At 38.2% G+C, this 13,173-nt stretch overlaps 1 protein-coding gene across 7 annotated transcripts in view; it reads left to right on the top strand.

Annotated features, from left to right (window-relative positions):
- MAP3K20 (mitogen-activated protein kinase kinase kinase 20) overlaps positions 1-13,173 on the top strand; it is a 186,570-nt gene that overhangs the window by 80,813 nt on the left and 92,584 nt on the right. For all 7 annotated transcript variants that reach the window (XM_035007745.1, XM_035007744.1, XM_035007746.1 and 4 more), the window contains exon 3: positions 3,920-4,007. In XM_035007745.1, coding sequence (XP_034863636.1) covers positions 3,920-4,007 — 88 coding nt within the window. The remainder of the gene's footprint in view (positions 1-3,919; positions 4,008-13,173) is intronic.

Below are 13,173 nucleotides of genomic sequence, written 5' to 3'. Positions count from 1 at the left end.
TCTGTATGTCTAATGTTGATTAAAATTATTATTTCAGGGTGCCTGGGTGGCTCAGTTGGTTGGGCGACTGCCTTCGGCTCAGGTCATGATCCTGGAGTCCCGGGATCGAGTCCCGCATCGGGCTCCCTGCTCGTCAGGGAGTCTGCTTCTCCCTCTGACCCTCCCCTCTCTCATGTACTCTCTCTCTCTCTCTCATTCTCGCTCTCTCAAATAAATAAATAAATATTTAAAAAAAAATTATTTCAGTGTAACTTAAGTATACACAGCATAAAACTAAGACCTACTTATCCTTTTTTTTTTTTAGGGTTTTATTTTTAAGTAATCTCTATACCGAACATGAGACACAAACTCACAACCCTGAGATCGAGAGTCCCATGCTTTACTGACTGAGCCAGCCAGGCACCCCAGAAGTCGTGCTTATAGCACTTGTAAAATCAAAACCAATTTTTCAATTAAGTAAAAATAAAAGTATAAAGTCAACATAACTAAAATGAACCATTTTCATCAAATTACATTTACTGAAAATAAATGGCTTTTGTTGATGTTGATAGTGTAAAAAAATTTTTTTTGGCACAATGGACCATTATATTTAGCCTTCATCATTAGTATGTTTCCTTAATAACAGTGAACTTCTTAACCACTAAGCCATTATTTTGATGGGCAGTCTATTTGCTAGAGTATTCCAAAACATAAATCTGGAAAACAACAATTTAAAGAGAAGCTTTTTGTTACTATAACAGTTGCATTAACGAACTGTTGGCAAGCAGGTGCCTATAAAGGCAGATCTACAGAATACATCCACTTGCTGTCAGATGCTGATCGCCACAGCCCAGATTTTAGTCACTTCGCTAATCCCACAGTTTTTTTTTTCTTTCTTTTTTAAGATTTTATTTATTTATTTGACAGAGAGAGACAGCGAGAGAGGGAACACAAGCAGGGGGAGTGGGAGAGGGAGAAGCAGGCTTCCCGCTGAGCAGGGAGCCTGATGCAGGGCTCGATCCCAGGACCCTGGGACCATGACCTGAGCCGAAGGCAGACGCTTAATGACTGAGCCACCCAGGCGCCCTCCCACAGTTCTTTCTATTGGAGCTTGCTTCAGTTGCTCACATCAAGACATTACTTGATCTTCCTTTATTGCAAATATCATTTATTTAGTCTCTCTCTGCTTATTATAAGACCATTTGCATGGAACCAGTACAGCACTCTAAAGTAGTATGTTGTTTTTATAATGTTAAATCAAAATCTTAGTTTGTTAAATTAGAACAAAGTCTTATTCTGTGAAAATGTCTTTTTTTTTTTAAGATTTTATTTATTTATTTGAGAGAGAATGAGAGAGAGAGAGCACATGAGAGGGGGGAGGGTCAGGGGGAGAAGCAGACTCCCTGCCGAGCAGGGGGCCCGATGCGGGACTCGATCCCGATGCGGGACTCGATCCTGGGACTCCAGGATCATGACCTGAGCCGAAGGCAGCCGCTCAACCAACTGAGCCACCCAGGTGCCCCTGTGAAATTGTCTTTTACTTACAAATTATACCACAAGAATTTAGTTTTTGCTAACTATAAAAAAAGTTTAAATGAGCTAACAATGGGACACAAAATAATGGTTGTTATTTTAACATCTGCATATGTTTACCAGCACTTGAAAGATAAATTTTGTCTTTCCAAGGCAGCACTTGGCAATATCTTAAATGTAAACATGAAGATTAGCTGGAACATTGAAAATCCCATGTGGTGCTGAATTATAAAATGGTCATCCAAAGATTTAGAATATTCTTTCTTTTGTTTTGTTTTGTTTTTAAAGTAAGTTCTATGCTCAACCTGGGGCTCGAACTTACAACCCTGAGATCAGGAGTCACATGCTCTATCAACTGAGCCAGCCCAGGCACCCCTTGATTTAAACATTTTTAATGGTCACAGAATTTGGATACCCCAAAGAATACACCAAAACATACCAAAGGCTAACACTCCCCTATTTTGATAAATATTGGTCCAAACATTAGTGCTTTATTGCATTGAATTCTAATGCTCTACTCACAAAGAGTTGATCTGCTTTGAAAATAGGGGCGCTTATGTTTTCCAAACTTCACATGAACTCTTTTTTTTTTTTAAGATTTTATTGATTTATTGGGCGGAGGGGAGAGAGCATGAGAGGAGTAGGAGGCAGAGGGAGAAGCAAACTCCCCGCTGGGCAGGGAGCCCTACTCAGGGCTCCATCCCAGGAACCCCAGGATCATGACCCGAGCTGAAGGCAGATGCTTAACCGACTGAGCCACCCAGGTGTCCCTCACCTGAACTCTGTTTTAAGAACAAAGTTCATTTATTATTTCTTAATAAGAATAGAATTGCCATACTGATGAATAATTGTCTTGCTCAGTGAATGCATTTTCTTTTTACTTGGAAAACTAAACTATGGGAAGAAAGTTGTTTGATGAACATAGAACTAGAACCTCTGCACACAGTAGGCACTCAGGGAGTGTGAAAGAAGTGTTTTGATAGCCCCCTTCAGCACCTGCATCACTAAAAGAAGAACACTAGCAAAGAAGCTTTGATAAACGTCTCATCCAGTCAATGATAATTTTCCTTTCTCTTGATTCCATACTGACCCCATGCCAACCCTTAAACTTCTGTTTTTGTACTTAGTTATACCACCTTAAAAACAAATTTCACAGTGTTTTTAATGAAATCTCGATTCATATCCTATGACAAAAAATTTGTAACAAATAATACTAATTTACATTGAGCAGATTCCCAAAGGGGAGTCCCCTTTCGAACCAAACCCTGTTCCATTTTTCCTTATTTGCTTACCTTCTGAATACCCTTTCTGGAATGGGGAATTATAAATCTCCTATTTATTTACTTACAATAACATGCTTTTCATTTAAAAACAAATTTTTTTTGCACCTAAATGATTTTGTATCTAATTGTATTTATAATTCCTGATTAGCCATATTTTATCTCCACAAAAGTAACAAGTACATATGACTTAGTTAATTTAGAGAATGCTCTTCTTATAGACATTAGCAGATATACACTGCAGTATCTCTGTTTTTTCATTTAAAAAATTAAGTTTCATGTTTTTTATGATGTCACTCTGCAAGAGAGTGTTCTGGTATTTAATACATTTCAAATATAAAGCATGGCTCCCCTACTTCCCAAATCACTACTGAAGGGCAGGAACCCACCACTTTGCTGCATACAGTACAAGAGCAAGGATATATTTTGAATGATTAGATAAATAATATAAATGGGTATTACCTGAACCTGTTTCAGTAATAGTTAAGAAATCCTCCATTAATTTTGTCATGACTACTCATCCAACTGGTAGAAGTTCAGTTTTGAGTCTCCCGCAAGAGACACGATGCAGAAAAAACATATTCAACTATTAGGAAGAGGGCTTTTCTGTAAACAGCTATGGCCTCTCGCCTCGCCGCCACCCTCCTCGCTTCCTGTCCTGCTGGCTTGCTAGGACGTACCTCTACTGCTTCACCTTCATCCCATTTCCTTTTTATTTTTTATTTTTTTATTTCTTTTTAAAGATTTTATTTATTTGACAGCGAGAGAGGGGAACACAAGCGGGGGCGTGGGAGAAGGAGAAGCAGGCTTCCCACGGAGCAGGGAGCCCAATGCGGGACTCGATCCCAGGACCCTGGGATTATGACTTGAGCCGAAGGCAGACGCTCAACGACTGAGCCACCCAGACACCCCCCCCCCATTTCCTTTTTAAATTGTCAGAAAGCTTCAATCAAAATTCTTAAACTTTTAAGAAGGCTGCTAAAGACAGTTCTATCAGTATCGCATACTTGTTGAGCACATATCTATCTTTGTAAATGTATGTAAAAGGAAACTGAATGGGAAACCTCTTTTATGAGACTTTTATAAATGTGAAATCTTACGTAACTTTGTATTTGATTTTCGTACAGGCAGAAATACTCAGTGTCCTCAGTCACAGAAACATCATCCAGTTTTACGGAGTAATTCTCGAACCTCCCAACTATGGGATCGTCACAGGTAGGCACGCATTATTTGATTTCTTTCTTTCCCCAATTACCTAGCTTTAGACTCCTTAATATGCTAAAATGCTTAATATTAGGTTCAGTCGTGAATTGTGTGCCACTGTCAGATGTCACTTTTGTTGCTATAAAGCATTAATAAAACTGATTATATCAATATAATTAAGAATGGTGTTTCCACTTCTACCCATGTTTAATTGTGCTAATTATATCTGCGTAAATGCTATTTAAATGCACTCGCAGCTGCAATACCAATATTTAAAGGTGTCGTTTAACTAAAATTTCATTTAATTAGCTGAAATGAGCGATGCTTTTTGTAACTCTGTGACCTTTTACAAATTAGGATTTCTTGAGCTGTTCATGTTGTAATTCTTTACAAGGTATTTCAATCCCATTAGAGCATTCTTCCTTCAAGGTCTCTGACGTGAGAACAGCATTTTTCAGGTTTGGTCGTCTGGGTTGGTAATGACCTTGATCTAAATTATCTCATTTGGAGCAGTAGTTTGTAACTGATGGGAATACCCTTTCCAAAGAGGAGCACACAGAAAATTTTGCCATATAAAAACAAAGACACATATTTTTAATACTCTGCACTCAAACTTATACAATCCAGTGAGCAGCTTTAGGTTCATAGTAAGTATAACGTTCAATTTTATAATAATTAACTTTGCTCAGGTTCTTTATCATGACAGTTCTTTGATGAAAACAAAACCAACAAGAAAACCTCAAAAGATTAACCCCGTCTTCTTCTGCTGTAGTGTTAACAACTTGGTTTGTCTTTACAGAGAATAAGAACAAAACATCCTCAGTAAAGAGTTGTGGGTTAGGTCCTCTTTATAAATGATCTCACCTAATACTTACAATGACCCCATGAGATAGGTAAAATAATTTCTATAAATAATTTTTATAAGTAAGAAACTAAGACTCTAACTTAAGTACACTTCCCGAGGACATCCAGCTGGTGGTAGACCACTAGTATACATTTCTCAGGTTGATCTTTTTTTTTTTAAGATTTTTTTTATTTATTTGAGAGAGAGAATGAGATAGAGAGAGAGCATGAGACAGGGGAGGGTCAGAGGGAGAAGCAGACTCCCTGCCGAGCAGGGAGCCCGATGCGGGACTCGATCCCGGGACTCCAGGACCATGACCTGAGCCGAAGGCAGTCGCTTAACCAACTGAGCCACCCAGGCGCCCTCTCAGGTTGATCTTAATAGAAGCTCCTCTTCTTGTACATGGGCTAGGTTCCAGAAGGCTGCGCGCACTGGTTCTTACCCGCATAGGGACATGGTTGCTGTTATTTCCACCTTCGAGCAGCAAGCAGTTTAACATTGCTTTTACTCTGATAAAAGCGTTTTTACCTAAGTTCTTACATGGAGGGAATTTTATCCCCCTTCAGCTATGTTTAGATCTATGCCTAAAACGGGGTAATGTGGCAGCTTTCAGTCTTGAATCTGTACATTTCCTATTAACCTGAATACCTAAGAGTGGGTTATATTGTTGGGGTGTAAACCACGTCTAATCTTTTAAGTCATATTTCTGATTTTTAGTTATATCCTGTCTCTGACCCAGTCGCCATATTGCTCCGCCTTTCCCAGTCCATTGTATTTACTTTTTTACTAGTTGGGTTTACCTTAAAAATCTGAATCCAGTTTTCTTTCTTAAGATTTTATTTATTTATTAGAGAAAGAGCACAAGGCGGGGAGCGGCAGGCGGAGGGAGAAACAGACTTCCCCCTGGGCAGGGAGCCCGAAGAGGGGCTCAATCCCAGGACCCTGAGACCATGACCTGAGTCAAAGGCAGACTTTTAATGGACTGAGCCACCCAGGCACCCCTGAATCCAGTTTTCTGATCCTTGTTTGTGGCTTAAGTAATTCTTATCTAGCAGATGAAAATGTGGTGCTCTAAAGAGATTAGAAACTGGGCTTCTTGTCTTGTACCCTTGACCTAATTTGATGCTTTTGAGTGGAAGACTTTAGCTTTAATGAACTCAATAGACTAAGTTTTCTAGTTTCTTGAGGTGAGGATGAGGAATAGAAAAAGGACTTAAGTCATGGTGTGAATTCCTTTTTCCAAGAGTTTATTCTGAGTCCCAGGAGGATGCGAAACACATTCATTGCTAGCCAGCATTCTCAACCCGGGTCTTCTCAAGCAAAAGAGGAAGAAAGTATCCAAGGAGTTGGATGAGTGAATTTGATTTTACTTAGTTACTTTATGGACTAGCCAGTCCTCTGTTTCCTGCACCTCTCTAGCATTCCCTCCCTATACCTACACCAAATCTTTGGTTATAATTGATTAGGTCTTTTTAGATCTATAACTGTTTCCCTGTAGAGCCAGGAATAAGCAACTGGTAACAGTAAACATTTCTTTAAAACCACACAAGTTTCACAACTGTCAGGTGATAGTAAATTATGTATTTATAGCTCCTTTATTGACCTGTGAGGTTGATTATTAAAGACGCTTCTTAACCAAGTTTTGGTGTTTTAAAATGTATTAATTTGATAAGATTAGTTTTGTTTCTAGAGATACTAATTTTAATTATATGTTTACAAGTATCTACCAAAGAAATATCAGAGCTCTTCAAACCACCTCCTGCAGCTTAAAGATCAAGCTGTGTTCTGTGCATGGGTAGAAGCAGTCCATTTGCCAACTGAGCCTAGTTCGGGAGCTCAGGGGTTGGGGATTATAGCACTTCTGCCTCTTGAAATGAACACAAATACGTCTTAATATGGGAAGGTTAAGAGAGAAAAGAGAGACAAGCAAGCACAGAGGCCTTGATCACTCAGCCTAGCTGCCCCCCGCTTTTGACCTCTGTCATCTTCCTCAGTTGTTGGGGTTCTGGGGGGGGGAACTTGAATGGCTTGAATCCATTCCACTTGAGTTTGTTCACAGGAAAGCTGGTGCAGTAAAGCAGCTGTTGGTACTCAGATGGAGGATTTGAAAGAATGATTTATCGGAGTGTCAGAATGGAATGTCACTGGTATGGGGACTGGGAGACGTGAGTCTTGTCATGATTCTGCCCAGGCTGCACAGATGGGTCTCCGACGATCAGCGTCTCAGTTTTCTTCTATGTGCGTGAAGGGTGGGAGTGTGTATGCGTGTGTGTGCAGGGGTGCACGCATGTGTGCCAAAACTTTTCATCACAGACTTAGAAAACCTGCTTATAGGGGGACCCAGGGAAGAGTCCAAGAGACAGCTGCCACTTGATATCCCTCAGAGGGTAAGGAGGGGAAGTGAGCATCTTTCCCCTAGATCTACAAAGAAATGGAGTGACTACAACCTCAGACTCCAAAGTCAAAAGAAACAATACGATAATGGATCACATTTTCTTGGATCTTTGGAAACCTCTTAATTCTGTATTACTCCCATTCTTTTATCTTTTTTTTCTTTCTTTTCTTAACAAGTATTTATGCAAATCCTTGATGGCTGGGAGTGTAACAGTGAGATAACTCCTGGGAAGGAGGGTGGGATTGTGAGATACTGGGTCGTGTTGTTCTTCTGGAGCCAGTTTGGAGAGGAACGCTGCACAAAGTACCTGGAAGCAGGTTGGGTCCCGGGACTCCAGAGGAAGGTGGCTGAGGGTCTCAGAGGCCTGGGGAATTACATCTTTGTGCTCTAGGGCTGCTGTCACCTCTTAAATTTGTTACAGATTCTACATGACCTCTTACTACTACTCTAAGAGAGGATACTGGTTCTATATGATTCTTTGACAGGCCCAAATCCTCATTAAAACTCAACCATGGAAAACATACTAATTTTTAAGTACCTGAACTCATTTCCTTGAACTCAATCTTGATTTATTTCAGTCAGAGACCCATTTAATTTGCATGTTTTGATATTGTGCTGGTCTTTTCTTATTAGCCAATTAGAAATAAATGTCATGTCTTGTTAAAACCATTTCCAGACATTTACCTAAATTCGTTTGTACTATTAGTCCAAACTAAGCTTGCTTGGTAATATTTTATTATAAAGAGATTTTGTGATAATGGTATTTGTTTCAACGAGACTGACTATATGTTTACATTTTTCAAAGCCAGCTATGGTTGCCATAAAACTAAAAGGGAAAAATAAACTTAGAAATCAAAAGGAAATGTTTCTTTAATATGGTTCTTAATGACCCTTTTTTAAAGAATTAAAACAAATACTTTATACCAAAGTCCAATAAACTGTGTTCTAGGGAGAAGTGAAGTGGTTTGTAAAGCATATAATCATGTGTGTATAAGGTGGGTCCTCAATTTCCAATGAGAAGACCAAAAAAATGAGAAGAATTATATACCTTTTTAAAATGGTTTATCTACCAACGTATTTACAGATCATGTTTTATATGAAATAATATAATAGTACTGCCTTTCTTGCACCCTCACGTTCATGAAGCAATTTCATTTCATAATGTATCTTCTACATCCATGTTTTTTTCATTATCTGAATCCATTTTTAAATGATCTTAACATGGTTTTCAGAGTACATCTCTAATGGAAAAACACCGTGCTGTGTGTCTCCTCCACTCCCAGTACTGTCTTCACTTTGCGCACTTCTGGTCACCAGATGTGCGGTAGTTTTCCCACACCAAGTGATTCTGTGATACCATCTGGGTATTCTACAGTTTAATTCTCTTCCTACATGATCTACCTGGAGATAGCGTCAGATACCACAGGTTAGGGTTCAGTCCCACACGAGTGCCCCCCCCCCCCAGATGCCAGTTTCAAGTTCAGGTTGTCACCTGCACTTTTGCCTACTGGCTATAAATAGGAGGTTCCCACTATGCCCTCTTTGGATTTGACCAAATTTTGGAGAAGCTCTCAGAACTCAGGAAAACAGCTTACTTACTAGATTAGTACTGGTTTATTACAAAGGATATTAAGGCGTATCAGATGAAGAGATACATAGGGTGAAGTCCAGAAGGGTCCCGAGCACAGGGGTTTCTGTCCCTTTGGAGTTTGGGGTGAGCCCTCCCAGCATGTGGATGTGTTCTCCACCAATCTTGAAGCTCTCTGAACCCCATCCTTTTGGATTTTTATATGTTTCATTACATAGGATGGTTAATTAAGCACTGGTGGTTGGTGATTTTCAGCCTCCAGCCCTCTCCCCTCCCCAAAGGTGCATGTGTGTGTGTTGGGGGGGAGGGATTCTAATCACAGTTGCTTGTTCTCTTGGAGAATAGCTCCCATCCTTAGGGGCTTTTCAAAAGCCACTTCATTAACATAAACGCAGATGTGGTTGAAAGGGGCTTGTTATGAATAACAAGACATTCCTTTCACCTTGATGGCTCTGGAGCTCTTTGAGGAACCAATGACAAAGACCAAATATTATAACAAAAGATGCTCCCATTACTCTTATTGCTTAGAAAATTCCACGGGCTTTAGGAACTTTGTTTCAGAAACAGGAAGAAGACAGATACATATTTTGTAATATAAATCACAGTATCACAAAATCATCTTCACTGTAGTCTAAGATGTTCAAAGTATGGTAGGTTTTGGATTTCTGTATGAGCTATGTCTGGATGTTCCTCTCAAGCTTCAAGTAGCCAATGGCATAACATTAGGATTGTTGGATATTTTAGTCCCACAGGGCATATTTGTAACCATAACTGTATTACTTTTTTTTTTTTTAAGATTTTATTTATTTGAGAGAGAGAGAGAGAGAGCACACACGAGCAGGGGAAGAGGGAGAAGCAGGCTCCCTGCCAAGCAGGGAGTCCGATGCAGGGCTCAATCCCAGGACCTTGGGATCATAACCTGAGCCGAAGGCAGATGCTTAACCAACTGAGGCACCCAGGAGCCCCAATAACTGTATTACTTTTTAAGTGATCTTTAGAAGACTTGTTTTCAGTGACATCCCACAGTTGCAGTTGAGAGTCCATAGGTCCAGAAGTAATTATTCTGTCTGTGTTAAGTTTTGTTGCCTCTTTTTTGTGTTTCTCGCTCATACGGGTGACTTGATAAGCCTTTAAAATTTGCCTTTGATTAAGGTAATCTCAGGCTCAGATATTTTTCCCCAAATATGTTTTGCTGTACAAAATAAAGTAATTGAGAGAGCACCCTATGAGAGATTTTAGAAGTATCTTAATAAAAGGTGACTCTTTTCTGAGGAGTAATTTTTTTTGGTGGTGGGGGTGAACATTACCTTATATTTGGCATTTACAGTAACTCTTAAAGGTGCTGAGAGAATCTTCTACTAAATGCTATTTTAGTAACCAAAAACTATTTGAATAGTGTATCACCAGGGATATTTTTATTTATAGACAGCAGCTTACTTGTCTAGATTATGTGGTAGTATAGACTTCTAATGCCTTCATTGTTACATTGGACCAAACTATTTCATAGTAAAACTTAAAGCTCTTCTTTGCCATTCCTTTGTTCATCTAATATTATCATTGTAATTTTATGCTATTTGGTGGCTATTAATAACTTTGAGGTAAAAATAAAAATTACACACACACACACAAAAACAGTGAATCAAACAACAGAGACTCTCATCAAGCCAATCGAATTTTTTTTTTTAAAAAAATAGGACCCCATGGAAATTCTGGGGTGGAAAAGGACAATAATTAAAATGAAAAATTCTCTAGACTGACTTAACAGCAGATTTGAGATAGCAAAGAAAAAAAAAGATCAGTGAACTTAAAACTGGGCCAATAGCAATTATCCAGTCTGAAAAAGAGAAAAAATTTGAGTGAGGATGAATAGAACCTCAGAGATCTATGGACAACATCAAGTGTACCGATTAATGTATAGTAGCAGAGAGAGAAGAGGAGTAGAAAAATATAAAAATAGAAAATGGAAAAAATAGAAAAGTATTTGAAGAAATAATGGCCAAAAAAACTTCCTGAATTTGATAAAATGCATTCATCTACATACTGGAGAAGCTCAATGAACTCTAAGTAGGATAGGTGCAAAAGAATCCACCCCTAGACACATCCTAGTCAAACTGTGTTGTTAAAGACAAAGTGAAAATCTTGGAAGTAGCAAATAAAAACAACTTCTTACCTATAAAGGAACAACAATATGATTAATGGGTAACTTCTTATCTACAACAATAAAGGCCAAAAGCAGTAGGCATTTAAAATGCTGAAAGAAAAAACTATACCAGCAAAAATTATCTTTTAAAAATGAAAAAAAAGCAAAGATGTGCTTGGATAAAAGATGAGAAAATTTGTTGCTATTAGTTCTGCCTTACAAGAAATACTAAAGGCAGTCAATTCTTCAGGCAGAAAGAAAATGACAGTAGATAGTAATTCAAGGAAAAATAAAGGGAACTGGAAATGATAAATATGTAGGTTAATATAAAAGACTCCATGGATATATTTGTTCTTATTTCTTCTCTTAACATCCTTAAAAACATAAGATTGTATAAAGCAATAATTAGAACACTGTTTTGCTTACTTAAAAAATGTAGATGGGGTAGCTCAGTTGGTTAAGTGTCCTACTCTTGGTTTTGGCTCAGGTCATAATCTCAGGGTCGTGAGATTGGGCCCTGCGTTGGGCTCTGCAGTCAGTATGGAGTCTGCTTGTCCCTCTCCCTCTGCTCCTCCCCCTACTCTCTCTCTCTCTTTCTCTCTCAAATAAATAAATTTTTAAAAAATGTAGATGTATTTTACAGTAATAGCATAAAAATGAGGGAATGGAGCTGTATCAGAGAAAAGTTTCTGTATTTTACTAGAATTAAGTTAGTGTTAAGCTAAAGTAGATTATACTAAATTAAGATGCATTTTATATTCCCTTTAGCCACCACTAAGAAAGTCCACTAAAAAAATACAGAAAAAAATCAACTGAGGAATTAAAGTGATAAGTAAAAAATATCAGCACAGAAGGCAGTAAAGGAGGAACAGATGACTGAGAAGGACAGGAGACATGTAAAAACAATATGGCAAAATCAAATCCAAGCATATCAATAATTACATTAAATGTGAATGGTGTAAACATCCCAGTTAAAAGACAGAGATTGTCCAGAATGGACAAAAAAACCAAGCTCCAACTATATGCTGTCTACAAGAGACACACTTTAGATTCAAAGACACAGACAGGTTGAAAGTAAGTGGATGGAAAAAGACATACTATGGAAACAATAACAATGAGAGAATGGGAGTAACTGTATTAATTTCAGACAAAATAGACTTAAAAAAATATTAGAAATGAACAAGGTAATTTCATAAATGATAAAAGGATCAGTACCTTAGGAGGATATAGCAGTTGTAAAGGTATACATACCTAACAGCAGGTCCCCAAAGGACATAAAACAAAAACTGACAGAATTTAAAGGATAAATAGGCAATTCAGCAATACTTGATTTCAGCCCAACAAACAATACATATTCTTTTCAAGTACACATCCAGCATTCTCCAGAATATAGCATAAGTTAGGCTATGAAATAAATCTTTTTTTTTTAAGATTTTATTTATTTATTTGACAGACAGAGATACAGCCAGAGAGGGAACACAAGCAGGGGGAGTGGGAGAGGGAGAAGCAGGCTTCCTGTGGAGTAGGGAGCCCAATGCAGGGCTCGATCCCAGGACCCTGGGATCATGACCTGAGCCGAAGGCAGACATTTAACGACTGAGCCACCCAGGCACCTCTTTGAAATAAATCTTGATATAAATCTTGACACATCTGAAAGGATTGGAATACTGCAATACTGTTCTCTAACTACAATAGAATTAAGTTAAAAATCAACACCAGAAAGAAATCTGAAAAATCCCTCCAAATATTTTGAAATTAAACAACACACTTCTAAATACTCCGTGAGTCAAAGAAGAAATCACAATAGACTTTAAAATATTTTGGACAGAAAAAATAATGAAAAATGCAACATAACAATATTATAGGAGGCAGGTAAAGTAATACTTAAAGGGAGATTTATAACTTTAAACATCTGTGTCACAAAAAGAAAGGTCTGACATCGATCATCCGAGCTTCAACCTTAAGAAACTACAAAAAAGAACCATATAAACCCAGAGCAAGCCAAAGAAAGGAAATAATAAAGATGAAAGCAGAACATGATAAAATAGAAAACAGAAAAATAATAGAGAAAAATCAGTGAAACTAAAAATTTGGTCTTTGAAAAGATCATTAAAACTGACAAACCTTTAGTTAGATTGACCAAGAGAAAAGAGAGAAGATACATATTAGCAAACTCAGAAATGAAGGAGAGGACAGCACTATGGCCTCTAC

This window comes from Mirounga leonina, unplaced genomic scaffold (assembly GCF_011800145.1).
Source record: "Mirounga leonina isolate KUSES-001 unplaced genomic scaffold, KU_Mleo_1.0 Mir_151, whole genome shotgun sequence".
NCBI classification, from domain to species: Eukaryota; Metazoa; Chordata; class Mammalia; order Carnivora; family Phocidae; genus Mirounga; species Mirounga leonina.
Note: the sequence above shows the minus strand (reverse complement) of the source record. Positions and strands in the feature narration are given on the sequence as shown.